The following is a 23302-nucleotide window of genomic DNA, read 5'->3' on the forward strand; positions in this document are numbered from 1 at the left end:
TGTGAAATATCTATTGTTAGATAACATCTCCTTCATGGGGATGCCATTTACACTAAGTGAAAATAGCAGTATTTTCTTTGCTCTAAGTGTAAATAGTTGTATAGATGTTATTTTTACTTAGTGCAAATATAGTGGCATCCCAATGTCTTGTAGTGTAGGCTATTATAAAGCACTATGCAATAATAACAACAACATGTTCAATGTATATAATTATATATATTGATGGATGCTGCCTTATTGGGACATTACTTGTATCCCTAAAGCCCACCTCGAACACTTACCCAATAAACACTTTATTCCCATTTTTTCTAAATTTTTATTTAAATATACGCCTCTCCAAGCTGATGTGCGATGGGAAAAAGAAAAAGGCGGCTTCGAACTCGGGTTGGTCGCGTTAACAAAATATTGGCTCAACCAGACATCGGTGGGCGGAGTTAATGTAAATAGCCTCTGCCAAAATAGACACTCCAAATTAAATGCTTCTAGAGTCAAAAAATTAATATTAGCTATTTAATTTTTTTATTACAATTTTGATTACATGATTGCATGAGTGATTACATGACATTAATATGGGAGAATCGGGGTGAAAGTAACACGGGACTAAAGTAACAAAGCAATTTTCTCAGAGCCATGACCAGGCCCGTCGTTAGACATGGGCATCCGGGGCTTCAGCCCCGGATGTTTTTTTTATAGCCCCGGATCTCAATTTTTTTTATTTATTGATAATTATTATTAGGCAAAGTGGCAAGCAGCACGAGTCCACGAGCCGTGAGAGCAGGGCGTGGACAGTAGCGTGAGTGTTAATGAGTCACCTGAATTCAAGTTCAAGCACCGGTTTCAAGTTTCTCACGGATGAACTTCGGGGGCGCGCGCGCCGCACCGGTTTAAAAAGAATAACGCAGTCAGCACCGCCGCACAGTCTTCAGTCACACCAGATGTTGTCAGGCTATATGTCAGTAAAACTCAGAAAAACGAACTTATATTCCTTTGTAGGCTACATAAATGTTACACATTTTGGCGTAGCCTTAGCCTACTCAATTTTCATTATTAATATTCTAACATTTTATCAATATTGCAAAGTCATCAAAACTGACTAAATATTTTGTGACCAAAAATGTGAAAAATAGGCCTACATCTAGCCTAAATGATCGTTCATGACATTCTTTTAACTATAAGCAACCCAATTTATCTAGATCTGTATTATTTCCTTTGTATAATGTGCTTAAATATTGCTGCACAGTCGTGTGATTTAGTCTGCTTGATTAACATTATTACAATGTATTCCTATTTAACTCTGATATGTATATATAAGGTCCTCGAATGTGTTCGAATATTTCACCAGCATCAGCCTTTCACAGTTTCTATCACTCCGCTTGTCTGTGTTTGCACAACTTGCATCATTAGGCCAGTAATGGTGACAAGTGACTGTCTTTATGAGTGAACAATTGAAATTTAATTGAACTGATTTAATAGTGCCAAAAACATTGATTAACTCAAGAAAGAAACAAGTTGCTGAAACCAATCTTTACTGCTAAAAAGTTTACATCTATGCAAAATAATCCTTGAAAGATTTCTCATTTAAGGCCATTCCTGTTTGGAATAGCCTATGTGGTTGTGTATTGTCAACAATAAGCAGAAACATTCTGCATTTCCATTTTCTAGTGTGGATCATTCATTTAAACATTTATCCTCATTCTCATGTTTAAGAATCTGTTATCTGCTTGACAAATAATTTATGCGACTGCCCACTGACATGCTTTTAAAGCTATTGTTATCAAAAAATGTTGGCCGCCCGTCAAACACCTTAAAATGCACATATGTAGGTCTGAGAAATCAAAATTTTCTCGGGGGACCATGCCCCCGAACCCCCCTAACTACCTCACATTTGAATGTGTGTGTCTGTGTGGTAGTATGGCCTGGTGTGGCTACAGTGCCAGGACTGAATTTTTTAACCAGTCTGCCCCCCTGCATATAGGCCTAAAATATACATTATTCTCTGTATCGAATCATGTTATCTTGTTACCCACCCTAGCCCCTGACGTTTCGGGCTCAGCTCCTGATGTTTTTAAAGCCTAGAAACGCCCCTGGCCCTGACTATATTAGCATTTTAAGCTATGACAGCACGTTCAGTACGCAACCCTTGACGGAGCTGCCAACTATCACGTGATTTCATCATTGTTTCCCGCGGTTATGTCCAGTAACACATCCTGAAGTTTGCCTTGTCAGAGTCTTTCTGTATAAAAGTAAATCGGGTTTAAATGTCAGGAGTTCCTGTCGGGACGAAAGTAGCACTTGTTACTTTTGTCCCGCTATAGTGAAAACAAGTGTTTCTTTTGTCCCGCTGCTAATGTGGTGACTTTCTGTGTGTTGCAGCATTTATTAAAACATGTTTATGTCATATTATACCAGCAGAATATGGCAAGAGTGAGGGTCAGAAAGACAGACAGAGGTTAACATGGTCATACTCAGGTATATTTAGGTTAATAAAAAACAAAACAAGAGCAACACAAAAAATCTAGCTTGTATATTGTTGTGTTACTTTTGACCCACCTGTGTTACTTTCGTCCCAACTGACGGGGTCGAAAATAACATGAGAAGTCTTAAGTTCAAAGTGAAAATGTTTACATTTTTACAAAATACCAACTGGTATTGATAGACCACACTTGTGAGTGACTTACCACAGCAAAAATATATCTCTGTCTAAAACATCATCTTTTCAAATTACGTTTTTCTGACAAATGGTACTTTCGCCCCTGCTCTCCCCTAACTGATTACTGTATACCAAAATACAATATTTTGAAATGGAATAGTTTATCGAACCTTTAGACAAAATGTAAAAGAAAAGCTCACACTTAAGGAACGATAAACACATATTTTATTCAGAGGCCCAAACCTAGCAAAATTGCGTGCAGATATTGTGTTTTATGTTGCTAAAGGGTAAGATGAAATTCTGATAGCTTGTAATGTAAATCAATCCGATTTTTACAACACTATAATGGAATACTTACATAAACCGCATATACATATTTGACCATATGTCTCACAATAATATGTCTTAAAAATAGTAGTTTTCATATTAGGGATCAAAACATGACGATTGAGAGATGCACAAATAAATCAGCCAAGATATTAACTGAAGTAAATGAATAAAATAATGAATAATAATAATAATAATAATAAATCTTTTAATCAAAACTTTAGAACCAAACAACAATAATGTGACATCTATATTGCTGTTATTAAACAAACTTTAAACTTTTAGTAACTGGTGTCAACTATGCTTTAGAAAAAAAACCCTCAATTTAAAGAAATCAGGAAATTTTATCATAAATAAAAGTATATCATAACTATTTCGCATAGAAAACATATGAAGCACATAAAACTGAATTTAAAACCACATAACAGTTTGGCTAGAAACAACTTAAGCTATCTTATACTTTATTCTTTTAAATCTCAGTTACTACCAATTTTGGCAGGTTTTAAGTCACGGCACCTTAACATTTTAAGTTCAGCCAAGATATTTACTTAAGTAAATGAATAAAATGTCTAAGTTGTACAACTAATTTTTACATTGTCAGTGGAGGATAAACATTAACTCCCAGTCTGTTTGAAAGTGGCCGTCGCAAAGCAGCAGCTCATTGTCAGGAAGAGCTGACACGTCCCGCGCCTCGCCCTGCATCATTCATGTCCTCATCATTCACTGCTGATGATGCTGAGGCAGAGCGCGCGTCCCCTCGTGAACGCGCATGCATGCATGCGAACAGGAAGCAGCGCGAGCCCGTGAGTACTGACGCGCTGGGGAACGGATCGCTACGCTTCTACGGACCCCTTTTTCATCCCTTTGACGGGATTTACGGTGAAATAAAGGAGGCAAACGGAATAGTTTGATCGAACGAGGCAAGAGCCAGACCATACCCTCTTGTCTTTTGATTTTCAAGACCCCCTTTTGCGCTCGGTTGTTGGTTTTTTTTTTTAAAAGAAGGGCGTGTGGTTTTCCGGAGAGGGAGCTGGTGCATGTTGAATACTGTGCGTTAGATTTAAACGGTTCGGATCGTCGTGAGGAAGGATGGGCTGTACGTTAAGCACGGAGGATAAGGCGGCGGTGGAGAGGAGTAAAATGATCGACAGAAACCTGAGAGATGACGGAGAGAAAGCGGCCAGAGAGGTCAAACTCCTGCTGCTCGGTAAGAAACAATTAAACATACATGAGAGGCCTAAACTGTCCCGTTTCTTTGTTATAACGGCTTTATAGACAGCCACTAAAACAATATTACGCTGCAGTTACCAGTAAAACTATAACGGAAAGTTTGAGTGTGCTGTTTGGTAGTCTTTTGAAGAATTCGGGAGTGTTACTTTGTAGCTATCTTCATATTGCTTTATATGTTTTATAACTTTCGAGATGATCAACATTTCACTTTGTTCAGAATCATTATACATTATTAATTACTGAACATTTGGATAGAAGGAAATATTGACCGTTCCCATAAATGGCCACAAAGTGACAGTGCTGTGAAAAGAAAACTGTCGCAATGCACTCATAACAAACCACACACACACACACTATATGTGGTGCAATCAATGGAAACTAAAAGAATAGCTTTAAGTTGGCGGAAATGCATCTTTTGAAGGGTCCATTGGTAATGATGCTTTTAAATGTAGGAGGGGTCTGAGAATGGCGACCTGTTGCTTCATTGCCTTCTCGTTGTGAAATGATGGTACATTTGATCATGATGATGTCTCGCGCAACCGAGCATCTGTCTGTCAGCACTTAAACGTGATAGATTCAATAGATACACATTTGAGATTAACCGCAGGTTCATGACAGATGAAGGCAAGGCTTGTGTTGAGGTGTAGCCTACATGCATTTATGCGTGGTTATGACATATTAACTCGTGATAATGCCACAATATCATTTTGTCGAGGTAACGCCATCCTTATGTCGTGGCCACGCGATGTGAAGTCTTATGTTGAGGGAACAACTTCCTTTTTTCGTGGCCACGAGTTTAATGCATAAACACACGTGCATGACCATAGCAACCTGGGATTATCAGAAATGGATATTATTAATAAATTAACATTTTATTTTGAATTAATTAAGGATGACAAAAAGTGCGGAATTGAGAAATTATTATATTAACCTGTATTATAGTCCTACTATTATATTAGGCCTATATTATATTGCTCGTGATGTTTCCTATAGTATAGACAGCAGTCGAATGAAGTTTGTTATTATCAATAAATGTTAAAAGAATATATAAGAACATAAAATAAGCCTACAAGAAAACATATTGTATCCTTCCCATACAGCCTTTTAAATCCATTCACTGAACCATGACTACATTCAAATGTGTGTAAAATATATAAAATTACTATTATTTATTTATGTATCTATCTTTCTTTGTATGTATGTATGTTTTTGTTTTGCGGGCCATAAAAAATGTTGGTGTGGCGAATAGAAATCTGAACTAATTGTCCTGACCAGGCACACAGAAAACAAATCCTTACTGTTGAGCTATGCTAATCCATATCCATTACTTTCAATCAGTCACCAATACCTGCATCTAATGCTATTTACAGTACATTACATTTCTAAACCATATCTAATTCTGTACTGTAACTACAATGATCTAACCATAGTACTGGAACTAACTATCCAACCTTAACCCTGATGTAATAACTACTAACCCCAACTCTTATTAATCATAAGCCATTAACTGTTATGAAAAGCTATGATTAGTTTTCTGCTTTAAAACATTAGTCCATAATGAAAGTCAGGCTAGGATAATAGATTTTTTTTTTTTTTTATCTCTTACAGTGTGATTTAAGAACTACAAGATAATAGTTTTGCATTTCTCAGAGCTAGATACCAAAAAAATGGCTAGATATCATACTGATGCCAGACAACAGATACAACATTTGTGTCTGTTATCTGTTGTGTCTGTTGCATTAATCTGTAATTCTATGTTCAAGCCGGTACTGTCTGCAGTCATTTTGACCTCAGTACCCACCGCTTCCACCGATATGTTAGCTAGATGGTATCTCAAATACGTCTCCAGGCAACACGCAGACGCACACAGACACACAAACTCAGTGTGTTCAAATTACCCATAACAGTGGCACCAATAGAGTCTGGTGAAAGAAAGGAACCAACACACACATGCACACTCACACTGTGAGTAGTAAATATGGAAGTCCTCTTTGGTTTGCAGAAATGACCAGGAGGGTTTGGTGAGTTCATGTGTTTGTCTAAAACAGAACCGTATCAGGCACTGGGTCGTAGTCGACCCCGTGAATATCACGCTTTGGGTGCATTGACACCTGACGTGGTTTAGCAGCCAGAACACACACGTGCCGATGCAATCGCTCAACGTGCCAAATGTTTGGCTGTAATATGCTGTAATATGAGCATTTCGATCCAACAATAAAATCCAACAATATTTTAAATCTAATCCATTAGAAAGAAAGCTGTTTTTTATTTCTCATGGACAGATATGAGTTTTGTTTTTTTCCCCAGTAATCTTGTACATTTCTATTAAAGTAATTCATCATACAGAAGACATTTGCACAGAGATTTGTGGTGGAGCAAATGTGATTTTCTTTCAGTGTCGAGGCACATCTAGGTAACAAGTTTGTCAATGGCGAACATGTAATACAGTTTGTTTTTGTTTAGTCAGTGGTTGCATTATTTGATCAAATATTTTGAACATTCCTAATCACAAAATAATAATGATTTAGATATTTTTATATTATTTACTTATCTGGTAAGTGCCCACGTAATAAGCAGGATAATGTATTTTCATCTGGTTATCACAAAATAAGACTTTGTTGTGTGATATTTACATTTAATGTTGCCAGATGAAATGTACACAAAGTTGTTTAAATCAAATCAACAATTTGTTCGGACAATATTTTCTCGATTTTAAATTATTATAATATTTGAAAAAACAACAACAACAAAAACCACATTATACTATTTAAAAACAAAAAAGGTTAATCCATTGACAAGGCGGTCTTGATTTATTTATTTTATTTTTTTACAGTTGGTGCTTTGGGTTGATTTCCATTAGATGTTGCTTTAGCAGCTTTTGGCAGGAAATTGCTAGTGTTTTTGCACCATAGAGGTCGGGGTGTGGTGTACTGCGGATCATAACCTTCGGCTTGCGTTTGATAACCCAACCGATTGCTGGACAGCTGGTCTCAGCGGAGGTGTGTGTGTCGTGTTTGGAACAACAGGGATGAAAATGAACCGACTGGGCCTAATGTAGCAGCACTAATGTCTGTAAACCATGTAAACCTCAGACCATCTCTCTGTTGATCACTTACACACACACTGAAGTGATGCATCACCTTGTCCTTCAAATACCTCCTTTAATGAAAAACGAAGGAATTACGAAGATATTTAGTGTGGAATCTATTGGTCACGAAAACGTTGGTCATTTAGCAACGTTAGTGTATGGTATTGTTATCTGTTATAGAGTAGTTGTGTGTGTGTGGGTGAGTGACAGCATAGATCAGTCTTTTGGCACGTCATGGTTTGAGGGTTTTAAGAGGCTTAGATGTGCATACCGTTTACATTCCAATGATGTCACCGGAGTGAAAGTTCAGAGAGCCGTTCAATAAACGAACGTCACAAAGCACTCCAACACTACAACTTATCGGTGTTTTCCGTTTGTAGTACAGCTTTAATGCTTATAAAAGGGAGAGTTAACTAACTAACTAACTAACTTGTTAACTAACCAACAGATTTTGTAGGCCTAAGAAAATAAGCACATAAATTCCTGCAAGTATATGTACTGTTTGACGCATAAACAATTACAGTTTAGTCCTATAATATAATGTTAAATTGCTATAATTATTACTCATTTTACACTCAGAAACTGAAAAAAGTGACTAATTATAAAATATAAATTTTTATTAAGGATAAAACATTTTAAACTAATAAAAAATTCAATTAATAGTTTATAAATGAATTAATTTGGTATCCATATCTGCGAGACTGGCCTTGATAACACTTGGTATAGGTATAATAAAAGATAAAATATGCTTCATTTATTTTGATTGTATATTAATTTGGGAGTCAGTGTGTAAATATACAGTAGTTTTAAGGTGTGATTAATAGCAATTGATTGCACCTAATATGATAAAATGCAGAAAACTGTGATTAACTGCATATCATTTTTATATGATTTACATTATTTAGACTACGATACTAGGCTACTTTTGTAGATAATGCAGTCTTTGTAAAACCACTTTCCAGTCAATTCCTGACCCAACTGAGTCCCGTCCAACATTTTCTTCTTCTCATTGAATATCTAGTTTAACTCAGAAAACGGTCACATTTTGACTTTAAGGTTAATCCAAACCCTGCAAAAGAGACAAGTTTAGAAATTAAAAAGTCAAAGTACTCCTGAGTGTCAGAGTGTGAGCTGTTTGTTGACTCTGTGTGTTTCGTGAGACGTGGATTCAATAGAAGATGTTTTGGGAATACCAAATGAGATTGTTAGTCTTCATTAGGAGTTTACGTGCTCAAATTAGTGTGCGAGTCATGATTTTATTGGGTTCCAAAAGAACAAACTGTTCATCTTGGGTCATCTAAGAGACTCTTTGTTTCAGAGATGCACTTGTGCATGTGTCTGTGTGACTGTCTCTTTCTCTCTTTCTCTCCCCTGGATGGGTACATTGATAAGTCCCTTTGGGCTACAGGTCTCTCTGGTGAGACATAATTAAAATATTGTGTCCTTTCCACTCCCGTTCTCTTCCTTCTGAATGAGTCTTTCCAATTAATGGTGTCTGCCCATCCACGTCCCTGCCAGGTCAAATATTTACATGGAGCTGTTACTGAAAATAATCTACTGTACTAGCTACTGTAGAGTATGCTTTGGGATTTTAAAATATTGTTTTCCTAGTTTAATGAGTAGAGACAGATACAAGTAAGCTATTTGTTGGTTGACTTTTAACACTGTGGCGGCTCTGTGGTGCTTTCAAAACATTGCTCAGTTTGTTTAAGCAGTAACTGACTCAACCAATGGTGTTTTTTTAATGTTATTATTATACATATTGTACATTTCACACATTATTCGTAAGACTGTATTTGCCCGTGTGATGTCACAGGTCACCCAATATCATAAGCTGTTTTTGGAGCTTGATTTATTATTTGATTGGAGCTTTGTTTATTATGAGGAGGACGTTTTAAGCTATATGAAACTTCTGATCTGAAAGATCTCTGCCTATATGTCAAAAGATCAAGGAAAATTGGATTTCTTATGCCATGACCCCTTTAAAGATACATACAGAAAAATAAAGATATAGCACTGAACCAGTAGGGCAAGTGGATGACAGTTCCATCAACTGACCCAAAATGTGAAAAATTACATGGGAATTACACAGTTCATCTTGTGAAAATTCTGACTTGAAATGTTAACATATCTCACCGGCAAAAACAACACGTGAAAATGTACCTGCATGTGAGGATCATTACAAGGGCTTGAAGTGTGTAATATAATATACAGAGCGTGTGTTTGCTGTAATCTAATAAGACGGGGCAGTGCGACAAAGCATTGCGTTCGAGTTGTCACATGGTGTCAGTGTGTTGAGACATGCTGGAGTTGTGTTTCACAGATAGGGCTGTGATGCAAGTCTGTTATCGATTGCAATCTGTACAAAAATGGGGAGAAGTATCCTCGAAGGGGCCAGAAAAAAGTGGTCATTGTGTCAAATCTCAAGGAAACCTTGTAGATGGAAATTGGAGATTGTGAAGTGCAACAAAGACGAGGTCTGCTGCTATCAATTATTAAGATCATTATGCTATTCATAAAAAGTATGAAGATCTTTCTCAACGCTAGGTGGCTGGCTTATGTAATCACACAGGAACTGAAAACAACAGATGTACTTTAATGATGCCTGAGGTGAAATGTGATCATATTTTTCTTAATACTAAAAGATTGCAAACATTCATAAGACATGTTTTGCAGGTTTTAGAGTGCTGTTGTTGTTCTTCTAAATGAAAGGATGAAATCCAGCTTTCATCATAAGCTGTCAGCATATATTTTATTTGTACTAACATAATATAGAACAGGAGACACATAAACGTAAGAGAAAAGATAAAAGCATTTCTGCTAAAGAGTTTTCATGCCAAAGTAAATTTTCTACAGTATATGGCGCATAAAATGTAATGTCAAAGCACATTTGCCCTGGTCTATACAGTAGGCTATATATATTAGGGCTGCGTGAGTTTGGGAAAAAAACTGGCATTGTGATATATTTAGTTTTTCTGTGATATATATTTTGTGATGTAAAAAAAAAAAAAAAATCACCAGATGACTTGAATAGCTCCATTTGGAAAGAATTAATCATTGTAAAATGATTGGGGTGATTTTGTAAGGGTGTGCATATGCATAAATAAACAGTGCTTCATGTTTTTCAGGTAGGTCTAACAGTATCCAGGTACAGAAATTGAATAATCAAATGTAAAATAACAGTCTTCTCTGTATAAATGAAATTGAATTAATCTTTGTTAAAGTGATTTTCTCTTTGTATTTTGTTGTTTGATTAACATTGATGACTGACAGGAGCCGGAATATTAGGCTGCTGTCACTTTAAGACCGAATGCACGGATCCAATATAATGATACGCACTTGTTTTCTTTCTTAATTGTTTACATTCACGTAAGCCATAAGCGACTGCGTTTATGAGGATACTCACCGAGAACGAGAAGGGCATTTTGATATCTTTTCACGTGTATTTGTCCGTTGATTTACCCATGTATAAAATGAATAACATTATTCATGTAACATGTAACATTATTTTTTTAAATGGTAGCTGACTAGCTGGGGGTAAAGCGTATCAGATACTTTTGAGTAAGCATCTGATACTCTTAGTGAACTAGATACAATTTTATGCTTTTCTGGTTACAAATAGTTTGCAAGGCAGCTTAGTGAGATTACTATTAATTTATTAAGATATATGCATTCTTAAATTGGCTCTAACAGAACAAAAACACACTTTTTTTTAAATGCAAAATAATATGTTATGTTGTTTCTTTCATTTTGGGGTAAAATATAACAAACATTTCTTTGTAAGATAAACCAAAGGAGGAAACTATTTCACCCAAGGCAATTCCAACATTTGCTGACATTTGTTTATCACGCCCCAGCTGTCGTATCTGCAGGTTTGCTCACAGTGTCTCAACATCTTTGACCTAATTTGTAAGTTTACAAGGCGTGTCGTGGCGGGTGTTGTTGTGAGGAACCACTTGGCTCTTTCAACCCACTAAAGTCGATACATCAGCCAGGTTGAATAATAGGTTGATATTTGTTTATTTTGACATTCATTTTGGTACGTTAGTCATTTTTTTAGTATTCAGCTAAATTACGAACCAAGTGAATCCTTTTATATATTTTTTTCCTCCAATTAGGAGGAAGCATTCGAAAGCACTGCTAAAATAATTTAAGCAATGTTATGTCAGCCAATGTTTACAGTTCAGTTCTAACAAGTTACAGCTCATATTTGCATCCAGATGGACATGGGCCACCATAAACAATGATCAAGGAAAGGAGTTTTATCTGCCACAATAAAGTGGCACATGCTTTATGCGCACAATCAGCAGGAAGCCAAGAGCAAGTTACTATGACAAATAAGGATTATCATGCATTACTGGAAACGCATGCATATGAGCGATACACTGCGGAGCTGCTTTTCACTGGCATGCGCCCATCAGGTATCGGAGCCCTCTTTGGCAACATGTCCTCAGAAACGGAGCCGGTTGCTATGGCAGTGTGACAAGAGACTGGGCTCGAGCATGCGCGTGTACGAATGCATGCATATATGTGTGCACTATCGAATGTGTTAAATGGACAAAAGCAAGATGAGTGTAATTGTGCCACAGCTCCTCCACAGTTCATTTTCACGGATTGAAACCGGTTCGCACCTTGTTCCTCTAGTGGCACATTCTCTTTGTCTGTCCGTAGCTTTATAAAGATTTCTCCCAGGTTGCACTAGCCCTGGAGGGCTGTTTCCAGCACTGCTCATAACACAGTTTCTTGTTATAAAAACATACATCTCTATTGATTCAGTGGTTTAATATTCCGCCACAGCCTGTCGGAATTCTTCTGTCACAGGTGTAATGATGCGTTAGTACGGAAATTAAACTTTTATTTTGTTTTCCATGGGAGGAGCTGATTTTACACAATGATAACACCGCAAAACACAAACAGATCTATGACATGACCCTCATATTTTCCTATATTTATTTATTCAAAAATACTGTATGTTACAATTGCAGTTCATACATTCAATGAATTAAATACACCTCTTCTATGGTCAGTGTTGTTATAGTTAACTAAAACTATAAAAAAACTGAACTAAAATAAAATATTAGATGAAAAACTTAAACGGAATTAGAAATGTCTTGGCTGAACTAAAATAAATAAGTTTAAGTACTAAAATTACTAAAACTAAAACAAAAAGGATATTATATATATATATATATATATATATATATATATATATATATATATATATATATTATACAACTGTCCTGATATCATCATGATAAAAAAAAGTCTGATTAAATTAAATTCTTCTTTTGGCATAAACTTGTATTATTATTTCTTAGAAAAATCCAGGAAGGACAAAGAAAAACACAATATGTTAATTAATTTAATATACCTTTGTGTACTGTGTTGTATAGATCAATTACCATCCACAAAGTGCTGGTCTATTATTTGATTGTATTATGTTAAAATGGCCGAACCCTTTTTCCACACTCTTGAACCCTTAAGTTGATCGGTCACCATCCACTTACTCTTGGTTTCCATTGTAACCCATAATAAGCTAATCAGATGTTGGTCTTTGCTCAGCCACTAAGCCTTTGGCAAAGAGCTGTGCACATTTTAAGTGCATTTATGTGTTTATGTTAAAGGAATGTTCACAATGTCCAATACAAGTTATGCTCTACTGAAAGCACCTTGACCATTTAAACTTGGTAATGTTTGCAAAACACGAGCAAAGATATCGGAAAGGGATGTGGCGCAGCAAATTTCATTGTATTCAAGTCGATTTTGACAGCTGAAATATCACATTTTTGTATTGCTGAACCCTTTTCCCCTGTCTGCCATTGGTTGGAAAACCAGATAGTCTTTTAAGTCCATGGGGTTTTTCTGTTAAGCAGATCAAGACAACACACACACAGCAGTGGAGTTTCGGTCTCAGTGCTAGGGAACGATATCCCAGTAGATAAGCTGGCTAAATTGGATTCTATAAGTGGAGCCGTTATTGAACCAATCGATGCAGCAGTAGGAGCTGACAAAGTTTACCAGCTGTGCACATTTGTGAACACACACGGGATAGGAACAGTTAGGTGTGGTCTGATGATTTTATATACACAGCATTTTATTTACTCACCATCATGTCGTTCCTAACCCGTATAACCTTGAGAATTGCGTCTGTCTGACTCAACAAACATTCTTCAAAACTACTTCACGGAAGATAGAAAGCCATAGTGGATGCCTGGAATGACACGAGCGAGTAAATGATGACAGAATTATCTCCCGAGAAGTTAATAAAATATTCATACTGCATGCAATAATGAAAAAATTAAAGTGTTAGAACAACTATGTACAACAATGTTCAGTCTTAGATCTTGTATTTCCAGGACTAAAGAGACAGCCGTTGTGTACATCGCTCTACAGGGTTTTAAAAATTCACGCAGGGGCTCAGAAACAAAGCACTAAACTGAAATTGTCAGGCTTTTTGAATTTAAATTTTGGTTTTCTGTCTTTAGGGGCTCCTACGAGTGAATACATTAACCCAGTCATTGTTCTTGAAATTCATTAAGTCTTGAGCTAGTTGTGTTGTTTGTAGACACATGTGTTAACTCATACGCAACTGCTGTTTTACAGGTGCTGGGGAGTCTGGGAAGAGTACAATAGTCAAACAAATGAAGTAAGTGTTTTGTTTTCATTTCCTAATCTAATTACACTTCCGTTTTTGGCTGAATATAATTTATTGGTTTCTCTTATCTCTCTGTATAGAATCATCCATGAGGCAGGCTACTCGGAGGAGGAGTGCAAACAGTACAAAGCGGTTGTCTACAGCAACACCATTCAGTCTATCATCGCCATCATTCGTGCCATGGGGCGACTCAAGATCGATTTCGGAGACGCAGCGCGAGCGGTGAGTCACAGGATTGGTGGCCTGGTGCGCTTCATTTCTCCCACAGCCAACTTGTGTAGATTCACAGACATTGTAAAAATGAAAAGATGGACCACTTGTAAAAAAACAAACAATAAAAACAAAACAAAAAACAAATGGAATGGAAGAAATCGTAACGGCATAAAGTAAGTGAAATGTCAGAGTCGTACGGAAGAAAAATGACCTTTTTAATGACCAGGATAGTTCAGGTTGTAAAATGTCATATGGTACAACCTCCCCCCAAAACCAAAATGATATTTCTTAATGAATAATTAATTATATTTGTAAGAAAAATTCAATAAATCCTTGAATGTAAATGTACGATTAACTAAGATAAAAAAAAAATGCTGTTAAAGTATTGTTCATTCTTAGCTCATATTATCTAAAGTGGTTAACTAATGTTAACTAATGAAGCCGTACTTTTTTTTTTGCCAATAATTTGTCATTTTTGATAAAGGCCTTTTTTCAGATCTGTATAACAAACCTATTATCATACCAAAATCAAGATAAAGCCGTAAAGGTTAAAAAACCCAAAACAAACTAAGGTTACGGTATTAAGTCAATTGTGATTGGATGATTATTAGGACAATGACAATGCTAATTTAAATCTGCTGTCCTCTCTCTGTGTCAGGATGACGCGCGGCAGTTGTTTGTGTTGGCGGGCAGCGCTGAGGAGGGTTTCATGACAGCAGAGCTGGCTGGAGTGATAAAGCGTTTGTGGAAGGATGGAGGAGTGCAGGCCTGTTTCAGTCGATCCAGAGAATACCAGCTCAACGATTCAGCAGCATAGTGGGTCTACATCTCGGTCTTCCTCTACCCATGCTGTCTTTCTCTATATGTCCTCTGCTTCACCTTACACAACATCCTAACCAATGAAGCGCTAAAGCGCTAGGCGATGAATCACCCCACAGGAAAAAGAAAATCTCTTTATTATCTCAATTGTTTCGCCTACACAACAATATTTTTGCCTCAAACGGTGCTCAGATATACATCCGTAACTTTAAATCGATAGTTTTAAATGTTTCTCCATGATTTTAAATTTTAAATTTCACAATGCTTTTGAAGCTGTTATGTACAGTCTTGTAACCTTTGTATTTTTGTCAGATTCTCTAAAACGTTTATTTTAAAGTTTGTAATGTTGTGATTCACCTCGTAGCTGGATGATTTGGTTCATGGCTTAAAACTCAATATAACGAAGACTTTTGAATATCCCTATGGGAAAATACTTCCGGAAACAAAGGCGCTGTCCCAAGTTGTAAAATAAACATAAAATATGCATCATTTCATGATTATACATTTTTATCGACTGTGATTTTATCATCTCACACAGCATTCTGCTCTCGGCAGGGGACGAGGATGAATCACCTCATAACTCTTTGTTTTTGTCCTCCACAGCCATTCTTTATTTATCTTTCTCTATCTCTCTACCACACATACCATCCTCCCTTCCTATCTCTCTCAGCCTGTTCACCTTTTTGGGTGCTCAACCGTTCATTCCCCCTTCTGTTTTCTAGTTCCCTCCCCTTCTGTTTTTCTTGTTCACTGAACATCAGCCCCTGCCAAAATGGCAAGTTCAAACAGCTTTATCCCGTACTCTGACATCTCCTGTCTTGCCGTATCCAGACTCGAACTGTTTGAGCCTTGAACGAGCAAGTCAATATTTGCCCTGCTGCCTGTAGCTGCCTGCTTACCGTGCTTCTAGAACATGCCGTTACCCATGACTCAGAAAACCCAGAGACTAGCCACACGCGTTACAATGCTGACTTTCACATGAGAAAAATACACAGATGAAAGTGTCACATGCTGCTACTGTTAAGGCATGCAAATATGTGTGTGTGTGTGTGTGTGTGTGTGTGTTAAGGTTTCATGCTGCACAAAACCGCTGCTAAAGATAAAGAAGTTAAACATAGCAATTACAGATAACAATTATGTAGTGTACTCAGAAATTCCTATTTCTCTTAATCAAATAGTAATCACTGTACAAATAGTAGTCACTGTTTTCCTATAACTGTCTTATTATCTAAATAGGCAGCTGCCTTTTAAGGAAGCATCAGAACTGAATAGAACATTATGAGCATCTGATTAAATGCTGCACATTGTTTTGTGGGACCGATATTGATATGCAGAACCTATTTTTAATTATTGCTTTGTTTCTTTTTTCATCCATCCATTTTCCAAACCGCTTGTCCAATGTAGGGTTGCTGGGAAGCTAGAGCCTATCCCAGTGTCTCAGGCCATAGGCAAGGACTTTGATTTGGAGTTTATTTTTTATCATTTTAAAACAACAACTAAACAATAGTAGATTACATAAAATATGAATGAATATTTCTTATTATTTTGTATCACTCTCACTTGAGGAATCAATGGAATTTACATAAAAAGTCAAATAATTCAAGCAAAAAACTGTAAAAAAAATAAAATAATTGGATTATGAATATTTACGAATATTATAGTATCACCACTCACTTTATGAATCAAAATCTTTTACATTAATGTTTTTGCGTGAATTATTAAAAATGTTTAAGTATTATATCATTTAATTGTTATAATATTACATTCATTTATACATGGCACATGGAAATCTTGGTTAGAAGAATACATTTGGAAAAGCATTACCAATGAAACTATGGTTTGAAACTGGTTTTATCTGGTACTATCTGGTTTTATTTTTTTCAGTTTCACCTTACTAGTAAACCACGTTTTGTTCACTGAGCTTGTTGTGATGCAATCTGGGATTGGCCTTCTCTGTGGCGAATACATTAAAAGTGCTTTATTATTCAGCCAAAATTAAATGTCTTATAAGGTTGCATACATTTTAGAACAGTCTTTGCACCAGAAATGCTTGTGATATTTAAAAATCCTGTCTAGGTGGGTAGCTGACTAGGTTTTGGAACAGAGCTTCTGTGTAAATGTGTGTAAATGTGTGTGTGTGTGTGTGTGTGTGTGGTACAGGTCTCATTTGTATATTTGTGAGTACATAATGTGGTTTGGGTTTTGTTTAAGCTGTTACTAAGCATTACCAAATAACAAGCTTACGCGTAGCCTGTGTCACACCTTTTTAGTCAGGGCCATGAGCATCATATGAAGTGGGCAGTTGGCAGACGTTATGGCTAAGCAGGGCTGTTTCCTGAAAACAAACACTGACTGTTGTGCAATTGTTTGAGCGGAGCTGCGTGTATGTTTATAAAAATCTGTTTTAGCAGAAGCGGATTACTGCAAATCCACCCAGGTCTACCCCTGTTCCCCTGTCTCGTGGACCTCTGGGTCAAGAGATTTACTGGAACCAACAGGAACTGCTCACTGCACTCATACTATTTCATTTAATTTGAACTAACCCTTCCCTCCCTGTTATATCTTCACAGCTACCTGAATGATTTGGACAGAATAGCACAGGCCACCTATATACCCACTCAACAGGATGTGCTGAGGACCCGAGTCAAAACCACAGGCATTGTGGAGACGCACTTCACTTTCAAAGACCTGCACTTTAAGTGAGCACTTTAGGTTGCTTTCTTACAAAATTGTAAAGAACGTACTCTCATTTCAGACCATTTTATTTATTAAATAAATAAAATCACATGAAAAATGGTTGTGCTTAGAGAATGAATGCAAGAAAATTAAGCCTATTTTAGGACCATTACACATTTCCCCTCTTTACTAATTCTCAGTACAATAATGTGAGAAAATATAATTATTATTACTTTGAGAATACACTTTTATGTACAGTATATACACAATATATTTACATGCTCACAATTATTTAAATTGAGAAGTGCATTTATAGAATGTAACTGTACATGTGCATCATGGTAGTATATTTGTTGTACTGAATATCATTTATGTTAAAATGATAAATATCACTTGCATTACTGTTCAATTTGCATTACAATAATGAGAATTTGGGAGTAGATGTGCTTAGTTGTCATTGAAATGATATTGTAATGCAAAAATTCTAAATTGTTCACAAAATTGACAGATTTCTTTGTGAAATTCCCCTACAGTCATTTATTAGCTTTCATGTAACATAATGATATGCATTTGCACACTTCACAGTAGTTTTGGTGTAAGTAAACTGTGAATATTGGGACAACCCACACAGTGTGTGACTGCAATCATGGGCAAGAGTGATAGAAAAGAGAAGCAGAGAGCGAAAAATAGAGAAGTGTCATTCTTGAACTGGTTTGCACTCTGATTCAGACAGGAAGAGGAAGTACATAGCGTCAGTTTCTTTGCCCATATTTAGCTTTAGACCACTCAGAGTTGAAAACTAGACTCCAACTCAATATTTGTGTATGTTATGTATTTTTATGCTTAGAGCATCACAGCATTAGCTTAGCAACATGCTATTTATAGAAATTGTAAGTCGAGTTTGCTATGCACTTCACGTATGGAAATCTATTTTTGTCACACAGAATTTCAGTCTACATAGCGAGTACCAGATCAATCACTTCTATGGTTTCATTTCAGTTAGTATGCTCCCTTAACAGGCAGCTGTGTCAGCTAAATAGCTCACTCGTTTAAGACTGATTTTTTGTTAACCATTTTAAAATGTTATGTATTTCAGGATGTTTGATGTCGGAGGTCAAAGGTCCGAGAGGAAAAAATGGATCCACTGTTTTGAAGGCGTGACTGCCATCATCTTCTGCGTGGCACTGAGTGACTATGACCTGGTGCTGGCTGAAGACGAAGAGATGGTGCGAAAATATACTTCCTGTTATTTAGAAAAATACAGAATTACAGTGCTTGCAAGGAGTGCTGTACTGAAATTCCTCTTTTTATTCCTTTTCTTTATAATTAATTTACACTGGAAGCGGGGAATGTACAAACTTCTTTCAAACATTTTGTAGATATAAATATATATATATATTTTTTTTTTTGTAAATGTTATACTTTTAAGGAATTGAAGAAAAATATAAAACTCCCATTGACTATTTAGCTATTCAAAAATGAACAAAAATGTGATTAACATTTGCCTAATGTATTGTGATTGGTTGAACACGGTTACTATCGTTAATTAAAAATAAAGGAAACATTTTTGTCAACTGAAATAAAGCTGAAGTAAATGAAATAAGTTGAAGGAATTAACGGGAGTTAAACAAAAACTTAATAAAAAAAAATGTAATTAAACTTAAGTTATTTAAAAAATAAAACTAAAGAAAATTACAAAAGAACAAATGTACTAAAATAATTAACCAAATTAACTGAAATATAAAAATAAAAGCCAATTTAAATTAATATTTAAAAATTATAATATAAATAATAAAAATAAAGTAACATAGGGAATTGTGTATTATATGAAATTGATTTAAATCTATTTAATAATTTATAGCTGCCTATTATTTTAACAGAACTGAAGCCTAGAACCCAACATAACTTATAACTTTAATTATTTTTCTGTCTGGCAAGCATTAGTATTTCCTTCAAAAAATGTTTATATGAGTCTTAAATCGATAGTTCGCCCAAAATGAAAATTCTTTGTCATTTGCAACTTTGTACATTCCGCTCCATAACTCCTTTTTTCCCCTGTAAACCTGCCATAGATTTACTGGTGACCCTATTATATACAGGTCCTATAGTTTGAAGTGTTTTTGAATGTGTATCGTGTGAATGGGGGGAAAATTCTGCCTGACGAGAAAACCAATTCCTGCATTTATCATATAATTCATGCCAACGTGATATTGATTCAGTCTAAGTCCTACTTTATTAAGGGTTCGCAAACAGGTATTGATTGATTTAATGGTAAATGGCAGAGGGCTAGAGCACATCTCCACCTTCGGCCTGTATTCCATAAATCAAGCTTTTGAGCAGGGGCGAAAGACAACTTGATACAAAGCTCGGAACGTAGTCATTAAATGATTGTTAAGTGGATGGTGTATATCACTGTGTAATGTAATAAAGTGTTTAAAGATGCTTTCAAGCCAAGATACTCAATCAACACCCATTTTCTAGCTCTTTCTGTCCTTATTTCTTATGTTCCATCTACCAATTTCTCTCTCTGCAGAACCGAATGCATGAGAGCATGAAGCTGTTTGACAGCATCTGCAACAACAAGTGGTTCACGGACACCTCTATCATCCTGTTCCTGAATAAGAAGGATTTGTTTGAGGAGAAGATCAAGAAGAGTCCGCTCACCATCTGCTACCCAGAATACGCAGGTCAGACCCCCATACTGGTTTAAGCAATATAACGAGTAACGAGTGCAAATATCACACAAGTGCTGTTATTGTTCCGAATAGCACAAGAGCAAATGCTATATTCATTTTATACAACAGTTCAATAAATACTAAGAAGTTAATAATGTGTTTTATACAACCGCCATGCGATATTCTACCAGTATCAGCACGGAAACCGTTTGTATCGCTCCGTTTGCTGCATTTCTCACAGCGAGTTTCATGGCTGACGAACAAACCCATCATACTTTTACAAATACTACAGTTGTCTATTTGATGCTTTTCTCATTTAAAACAATAATGGCTTTAAATTATGTTTTAGGGGGTAATTTCCCAGCCAAATGTATTGAATAATTTGTTATTAATTAGATTCGAAATATTAATCGCTTGACATATTTTCCTACCACAGGCCCAAGTATAATTTACTTTTACAAAACCTAAACCGAAAAATAAAGCACTGCATTATTTCAACCCCATCACAGAAAATGTGTAAATACCAGAAAAATTGTCAAATTATGGACATTTCTACAGTTCTAAATTATTATCTATACATTTATATCAGCTAGAATTTGTTTTTTGCAAGTCCTCTGTTTGAAAAATTATTTTTAAATATATATTTAAATATTTATATCACTTACTCAAATGTGACATTTGAATTGAAACAGAAATCCATTGATCAAAACGTGTGGAAACCCTGTTGGGATACATATACTTACAATTTGAATATAATTTGCATAGACAACTGAATGAATTCTATTATTATCACAGTGACCATTCAACCATTACATACCAAATCAAAATGTTGAATGTTACAGGGGTTGGAGACCAGAGCAAAAAATGACTAATCACAACTTGGAATACAATTTACGTGGACCCTTACATGTTACATTGTTTCCAGTTATTTGATGTCACAGGAACATCATCCTGTGACATCACTTCCTCATACTGAAAATGTTTCCTGCCCATCTGACAGGGTCAAACACATACGAGGAGGCCGCAGCCTACATTCAGTGTCAGTTTGAGGATCTGAACAAGCGGAAAGATACCAAGGAGATCTACACTCACTTCACCTGCGCCACAGACACCAAGAACGTGCAATTTGTCTTTGACGCGGTGACCGACGTCATCATCAAGAACAACCTGAAAGACTGCGGACTCTTCTAGAAGCGGGCTTGTATCTGGTGAGGCTCAGCTTCCTCAATGTCACGTGTGCCATGCTAGCTATGCAGTTTGTATTTATGTGCAACATAATCAATGTTCATATTGCGGATGAAGTCACATACTGGCCCCGGAGCCATCATGGAATAAAACATTACAGGACGAATGTGTGTTCAAAGGTGACGCCTGTAGTGGTTTCAATGTTTAAGGGATAGTTTGCCCAAATTTTTTATTTCTGTCATCATTTACTCAATGTTATTCTAAACCTATATTACTATAGGTTGACATGAGTGCGATGAACAAGTGATGAACAAGAATTATACATTTTTGGTAAATCATTTCTTCAAGTTAAGAGCCGGACTACCTCTTAAGGGGCAATATCTTTTTTAACATGCACTACTGCCCAAAAGATTTTTATTTTTTTAAAGAAATTAATTCTTTTATTAAGCAAGGATGCATTAAATTGATCAAATTGATCATTAAATTGATTGTTTGGTTGATGGCTTGGCTGTAGAGTTCTGCACACAATATGAAAGCTGTGCTTGTTTGTCATGTGAATAATTTTTGCCATTTGTTTAGTGCAACAAGTGTCATAACAGTTCCACACTACACCTTTAAATTGTGATGTTAAATGTGGAAAAGTAATGAGTGTGAACTAGTAAAAAGTGCAGTAAATACTCATAATGCCTTGTTTGAATATGATTGTGAATCATTTAAGTAACTCTTCTTCTTTACTCTTTTTCTCTAGGTGCAATTGAAGCCAGTTTTGATGTGCATTTTGTTGGAGAAAGATTGCAAGACTAAGTATGGAGAAAATTAGTCTTAAACCAGTGCTGTACATTACGCCACTTTTGTCAGCTTTATTTATGGTTTTTGTCTTTGAAAATTTTTAAAAGTAGCATCTAAAAATGAATTGTGTCGAATGTTCGTACAGTCGTTGCTGTCACGGCCATGTTGTTTATTTTCCCCCCAGACACAAGGGATTTCTTTTTATTTTGCGTTCTTGCATCAGAGAAGTTTCCCTTTTCTTGTAAAATGTTAAATTTTTTTTGCCTTTGCGGTTGTTGCTATGGGGAGAGAGGAAGATTGTGCTACTCAATCCAGTCTGTTGGTTCTCGTGCCTTCGCATGCGTTTCTGCAGTCTTTGTCCATTTGCTTGGGTTTGCCTGCTGAATATCTCTCCAACGTCAACAAATGTCATACTGGATGTTACTAATTTGAGAGCACAAATCCTCATATGCATTGAATGCGAGTGTGTGTGTGAGAAAAGAGAGAGAGAGTGCGTGTATCTGTTTGCGTGTTTATGTATATATATATATAAATATATATAATATGCCGGTGTAGAGAAAGCTAATGGTTAATACAATGAGCGGTGGTGGTCCAAACCTCTGGGTCTCCATGGCAACAAGAGTAGACCAAACAGCCACTTCAGATGGAGAGAGGAGTTCAGCTGTCAGACGCCGAGACGCACGCAGGACTTGGAATCTGTCTCTCAAGCACCTGTCATCAGACACTGGCCGCCATTTTAACGGTTTAATACTCGGAGAATGACGCGTTGCCGAGGAACGCCATTGAGAGACAAAGCGACTGAGAAGGTTCGGGATTTCACAGAAAGAAAAAAAAAAACAATATGAAAATGTCTTAAAAGAAGACATTTGATGCAAGCGATACTGTTGATTAATTTCGAAGAAAACTGCCACCTTTGTCTGTGTGTTCTCCATATTGGGGGAACATTTGTACACTCATTTACCTTATTTTGCTAATAAAAGGCATTTACTTCCTGA

General features: G+C 36.2%; 1 protein-coding gene across 1 annotated transcript; it reads left to right on the top strand.

Annotated features, from left to right (window-relative positions):
* Positions 1-3753: 3753 nt before the first annotated feature.
* Positions 3754-23302, top strand: gnai1 (guanine nucleotide binding protein (G protein), alpha inhibiting activity polypeptide 1). Its single transcript, XM_082168308.1, has 9 exons — positions 3754-4184; positions 13899-13941; positions 14031-14172; positions 14822-14979; positions 17553-17681; positions 18755-18884; positions 20192-20345; positions 21334-21541; positions 22267-23302. Exons 1-8 carry the CDS (start codon positions 4067-4069, stop codon positions 21522-21524), a joined length of 1065 nt encoding a protein of 354 aa, XP_082024434.1. The 5' UTR covers positions 3754-4066; the 3' UTR covers positions 21525-21541; positions 22267-23302.

This window comes from Leuciscus leuciscus (assembly GCF_965113295.1).
Source record: "Leuciscus leuciscus genome assembly, chromosome: 4".
In the NCBI taxonomy this organism is placed as follows: domain Eukaryota; kingdom Metazoa; phylum Chordata; class Actinopteri; order Cypriniformes; family Leuciscidae; genus Leuciscus; species Leuciscus leuciscus.

Excerpts from the sequence above, each read along its gene's own strand:
- gnai1 (XM_082168308.1), top strand. The coding sequence starts at position 4,067 with ATGGGCTGTACGTTAAGCACGGAGGATAAGGCGGCGGTGGAGAGGAGT. Across the intron at positions 13,942-14,030 it reads ACAATAGTCAAACAAATGAA|AATCATCCATGAGGCAGGCT; the intron begins GTAAGTGTTTTG and ends CTCTCTGTATAG. Across the intron at positions 14,980-17,552 it reads CTCAACGATTCAGCAGCATA|CTACCTGAATGATTTGGACA; the intron begins GTGGGTCTACAT and ends ATATCTTCACAG.